This window comes from Chaetura pelagica, unplaced genomic scaffold, assembly GCF_000747805.2.
Source record: "Chaetura pelagica isolate M959 unplaced genomic scaffold, ChaPel_1.0 scaffold127, whole genome shotgun sequence".
In the NCBI taxonomy this organism is placed as follows: Eukaryota; Metazoa; Chordata; class Aves; order Apodiformes; family Apodidae; genus Chaetura; species Chaetura pelagica.
The window spans coordinates 2,069,993-2,075,992 of NW_009953923.1; the positions used below are offsets into that span (position 1 = coordinate 2,069,993).

Sequence of the window (6,000 nt, forward strand, 5' to 3'; positions counted from 1 at the left end):
TAATGTTCTAGGAAGATCCTGTTAATTAGTGTTACTTAAGTGCCACTTAATATCCAGTCTCCATTGTTACCAGGAAATTTCAGACTGCCTCCATTATGGTAAGAGGCACTAAACTATTCTGTTTATTGTTACAGTAATTCAAGTAGATTCCTCCAGCGAGCATGCCAAGATGCTGGAATCTAATGTAGATGGTTGGATTAGTCACTGCAAGGCACTTGCCATCATCACCTGCTGCTGTGGCTTCACTGCATACGCTGCAGTTACTGAGTGCGGAGTTTTACTACATTTTACAACCCACAGCCCAGTTTCAGAGATCTGTTGATCAAGGCCAGTGTCACTATTACCTTCTCCTCCTTCTCTTCCCCTCTCCCAGCACACCCAAAGCCTCCCACTGTAATACACACAGAGCCTGGTAAGAATGGAAGCCAAACATGGATATAATGATAGCTAGTTTCTTAACTAAAAAATTGTTTAGACAGTCTACTCAGAATGAGACAATCTGCTGATTATTGTCCTCTTCTGTAGATAAGCCAGATGTGGAAACTTGAAAGATGTAGAAAAGTCAGTGATGATTCAAAACTTAGTGTAATTTTTACCATCTCATCCTTTTAACTAAAGACTAAAGCACTAGATGGGCATCAAAAGGAGGAGATGGATCCCATGTAAATACTCCATAAAACTGTGTTTGCTGCCAGTCTTTGTATGAGAGTAAATAAATGAATGAAGCCTTGTATTTATGCAAGAATATGCTTTCATTCCACTTAAAAAATAGGCTAGTGTAGAATTTATACTGTTCTCCAAATACATAAACATAAACCAATGTAAGTAGTTCATTAAAATCGCTAAAAATAGAATAATGAATTAAAGAAAAAATGTTTCCTATCCCTTTTTTCCTTAACTCTTCATAGATACTTATGGTTGTATTTCACAAAAAAAAGTATGTTAAAGCTAATTGTTAACAGGATGGTGTTATTTTAAAATTATGCAGGTCTTGATCTTTACAGAAATCCTTTCTGCAGTGAAATACAAACTTGAGAAGCTATTTTGCATGTGTTTTTTCTTTTTTGGTCATTTGCATGAATATCCAAATAAATGAGCAAGAAAATATTTCATATATCGAGAGAGATGTTCAGTATTGCAAATATATAATAGTGCTGTTTTCATACATGTCAGGCCCACCACATGATACTGGAAAAAATATAGAGGATTTTGTCTTGGGGGTTTTTACATTAGATTTGGTCTCTATTGAAGAATGATCTACCTTTACATAACAGGTTTTAAGGGGTATTTATCAGTTTATGAACCCAGGTGTTTTTCTGTGAGCAGCAGTGAACATTAACTATTCAAGTTATTCATCAGTTCTATTTTGGCCACTGCACGTTCTGCTCTAATTATCAGATCAATTTTATTTATAATAATATATTTGGAAAAAGCACTCAGGCACTAGTATTTTTACTCTGCAAATGCTGCAGTCAGTGTTGCTGTCCACATTTTTTAGCATGGCAGGCTGTGTAGCCAGCATCATCACCTTTAGGGATGCCAAAGAAACAGTCATGTCATATTAATTAGCTGGCCAAGATTCACTAATGCAGATGCCAGGAATACTAGAGTTTATGTGTGTTATAGCAGAAACCTTTACATTCTGCAATAAGAAAAAAAAAAATAAAAAATCTTACTTTGAAATTGGTAGTCTTCATTTTCGGTTCAGGCATCATGTCTGAGGCCCTCCCTCTGACTGTCGTGTCTCTATGTATAATACAGCAACAGGCACCCACTTAAAATTCCAGTTCTGGTATTTTGCAGCATATACAGACAGTGTTATCCAGCACAGCAGTCTGGATTCTGCTTGGCTGCAATTCAGCCATGCAACTCCATTCTCTGAGTTTAATTCTGTTCTGGAAGGCAGAAGAAATTGGTAAACTCTTTTGTGGTCTAAGTGAAAAACACATTCAATCTACTTGTACAAAGTGAGCACAACATACATGGCACAGAAAGAAACATTAGGGTGTAGACCTTTATGGTGGTTATAATGTTTATTCATATTTTTGAAATTTAAGTGTAAACCAGTAATAAACTGGCAATGGTAATTAACCAAGGTTCGTTTGCACTTAGTATGAAATCTTACAAAACTGGCTGATCTCCTTTATATATTTTTACAATAAAATAAACCCTTTGTGATTAACAAGGTGATTTATATGTGCAGAGGGAATGTCTGTGCCTTTAGGAGTCAGTGTTGACTTGCATCTGTCATACTGGCTTATAATGGAGACATGAAAACATTCTGTAACAAAAAACTTACATAAAGAAAGTGAACTGCTCTAGTCACAGTTAAAATCAGTACATTTGTCACTAATGCAAAGAGAGATAATAATAGAATAATAGAATCATTCATTGGTTTGGCATTGGAAGCAACCTTAAAGATCATCTAGTTCCAACACCCCCACGTGGGCAGGGACACCTCAAAGCTCCATCCAGCCTGGCCTTTACCACCTCCAAGGATGGGGCTTCCACAGCTTCCCTGGGCAAGCTGTGCCAGTGTCTCACCACCCTCACACTACAGAATTTCCTCCTAATGTCTAACCTAAACCTCCCCTCTTCAGGTTTAAAGCCATTACCCCTCATCCTCTGACTAAAAGCCCTTGTAAAAAGTTGCTCCCCAGCTTTCCTGTAGGCCCTTCAGGTACTGGAAGGCCAGTATAATGTCTCTGTGGGGCTTCTCTTCTCCAGGCTGAACAACCCCAACTCTCTCAGCCTGTCTTTGTAGGTTCTACAGTCTTCTCTGATCATCTTTGTGGCCCTCCTCTGGGCTCAATCCAACAGCTCCATGTCTTTCCTGTGTTGGGGACTACAGAACTGGACACGGTACTCCAGGTGGAGTCTTGTGAGTGCAGAGCAGAGGGGCAGAATCACCTCCCTTGACCTGCTGGCCTTGTTTATTTTGATGCAACCCAGGACATGGTTGGCTTTCTGGGCTGCAAGCATGCATTGCCAGCCCATGTTGAGCTTTTCATCAACCAACACCCCCAGGCCCTTCTGCTCTGGGCTGTTATCGGTCCATTCTCTGCCCAGCCTGTGTTTGTGCTTGGGATTGCCCAAACCCAGGTGGAGGACCTTGCACTTGGCCTTATTGAACTTCATGAGGTTGGCATGGGCCGATGTCTCAGGTCTGTCACAGTCCCTCTGAATGGCATCCCTTCCCTCCAGTGTGTTAATCACAACACTCAGCTTGGTGTCGTCAATAAACTTGATGAGTGTGCACTAAATCCCACTGTCCATGTCTCCAACAAAGATTTTTAAAGGATGTTAAATCCCAAAGTCACAAGTAAGGTTGTGCCTAAGGAGCTATGTATTGCATCAGCATCATAAAGACTAAAACACAAGCCTAAAGCATTTCTAGTGGCATGCAGTTTAGCTGGAACAACTAATTCAAATTCTGTTCAAAGACTAATGTTAAAAACTGCTCCAAGCCTTAGATCCTTAAGAACTGTCTCAAACAAAGCAGAAACAGTTACCTGTAAAGATAACCTGTTAAGCAGGAAGCCTGTATTACAAGATCTTAATTTGTGAGAAGATACAATAAGTGAAAAACTATCAAATGTTACAAATAAGTCCTGAGAGGATAAACTGACACAACATGACAAGTGCAGAAATACTGCCTTTTGTTAAAAGGAGTTATTTTTGCTGTTTAGTATCACAGAAGCATTTCAGAGTAGGGTTGACGTAATTTGAGAGACAGCTTTAATATGCTTTAAAAGAAACAAGTACTTGTGGTTATGGTATGTATCTCAGCCATTGCTTGCCCTAACCACTTCACATGAGGCAAAAACCAGACCTCACAAAATCTGGGGTTAGTTCTTGGTTCTGCCACACACTTAAATCAGTAATTAACACTCAGAAGTTGCAAAGATAGATGCTTTCTACTTGCATAAATAAAAATTATGCAACGTGTTTCAAAAATGGCGTCGGTTTTAGCTATGGGAATTAAGAGAATAAAACCTGCTTTTCTCACAGGAGACTTAGTAAGTACAGAACCTCATTACAGGACCATGTGGAAATGTACAGTGCATGAGTCAGATTCATACCAAATTACATGCGTTTACAGCAAAAATATTTCTGGAGAAAAACTCCAGGTGCATCCTCTGCAGCTGACTGTGGAACCAGGGACACAGGAAATTAGAATAAAGGATGCTTCAGATGTGAGCCAACAGACTGTAGGATAGCAGTAGGAGCTAAGAGGAGGCAATGCAGTTAAATCCACTGCAGAACAGTCCAGCTGCTTAAGCAGGAGATGCACAGAGCATGTGGATGTGTATCACTTCCGTAAATAACCAACACCTTGCCTGAAAGCTCCCAAGAAGAAACAATTCCACTCTGCCAGACAGTGTGTCACTAACATTCACACCCCTGCTCCGCAGGAGGAGCCAACGTTTTGTTTTCTCCACTTCTTTGTCCTATTTACATTTGAGTTCCCTCAGAGCAGGGATGTGTTCTGATGGCTCTGAAGAGGTTAGCCATGAGTGCCCCTTCCTTCTACTGAGGCTAAAATAAAGTGAAAATATGCATTAATTGAAAGAAAACAGATGTATTCCTCAGCTTTAGCTGAGTTTACACCATTAAAAATCCCTCAGCAAAAATCAGGCTTTTCCAGTTTCAGTCAGGCTACAGTCCAGTAGTCGCCCTTCAACCCCCCTCATCTTCAGGGAGTCTAGCTCTATCAAGGAACATTATAACACTGTAGAAGATGCTCAAAACTCACGATCGACATGGTCAAACTTAGGATCCTCTGGAGGGGAACCTAGAGATGGATACTTCTGAAAAGTCCTGAGCCCCCATCCCCTGCTACCCATAACCACCAGGTATTCAGCAGCTCTCAGATCAGGGTATTTCAGCTATTGCCTCCATAAAGAGTCAAGTATCAACTAACAAAAAAGTTAACACATACTAATTATATTCGGCATAACTAAAATAAAAGACACGCTGTTTCAAATTTTTTGACAAAACATCCTAACCACTCTTTCTTTCTGTTATCTTTCAGGCTGGGTAGGGAGAGGTCAGGCAGCACTAACAGCAGTCCTTGCCTCTCCATCATGGTAACTAATGACCTTTCACAATGCCAACAGAATAATCATACTAAGAGCCCTGTAATCCCAAGGTGTCATTTACCAAGGTTCCACTGAAATGACAGTTATTTAATAAGCCATGCTTTGTCAAGAAATACTGAATTAAAATTATTTTCTGCCAACATTAAACAATTAAACCCACTGAATTAACTTACCACCTCAAGTTAGGTTTTATAAAGCTTGAGCATTGAATTATTGTTTAAAAGCAGAACAAAAAACCACAGTGGGTAAGTTATCAGAGCAATACAAAGTAACATATATAATTAGAATATACAGATACGTGTAAAACAGATGCATCCTACATTTGTGGCAGAAGAAGATTACTCTGCAGGATTGCTTTGGAAACACCAGAAGGGAAGAAGCTGGGAGTGTGGAAAATGGCAAAAAGACTACAGGAAAAGTGGAGTTGAAAAAACCCAACTATTTCCAAATATACTTGTTACCCATTAACACTGTCACAAGGACAGCAGCACCTGAGCACGTGCCCTCCAGCCGCTGCGTGGGAGTGGAACATCTGCAAACACATCTGCAAATCTGCCTGTCAGTTCTGCAATTGTTGCCATCATTGAATGAAACGGCCTCTGTTTTAGCAGGATCATTTTCCTCTTTGTTAAAAATCTTATTAAAGAAAATTATCTGCTCTTTGTGTCCATTGAGAACAAGACAAATCAACTTAATTTGCACCAGAGGTTTAAAAAAAAACACTAAAGATCGAGGATGACAGCGAAGTATGGGAACTGAGAGGCTGTAAATCCGTGTGAGTGAGCGCTTCTTCCTCGGCATCAGCCCAGGCCGACATCCCAGCGCTGCGGCCTTAACACCGCGCGGGCCGCGGAGCTCCGCTCTGCCCCAGCACCGCCCCGGCACGCAGGGGCCCCGG

The 6,000-nt window shown here is 40.5% G+C and overlaps 1 protein-coding gene across 1 annotated transcript in view; it reads left to right on the top strand.

The window, feature by feature from the left end:
* The first annotated feature begins 3,956 nt into the window (after positions 1–3,956).
* GATAD1 (GATA zinc finger domain containing 1) overlaps positions 3,957–6,000 on the top strand; it is a 6,478-nt gene continuing 4,434 nt past the window's right edge. The window contains exon 1 of the mRNA XM_010001586.1: positions 3,957–4,019. Within this exon, the coding sequence (XP_009999888.1) occupies positions 3,957–4,019 (63 nt within the window). The remainder of the gene's footprint in view (positions 4,020–6,000) is intronic.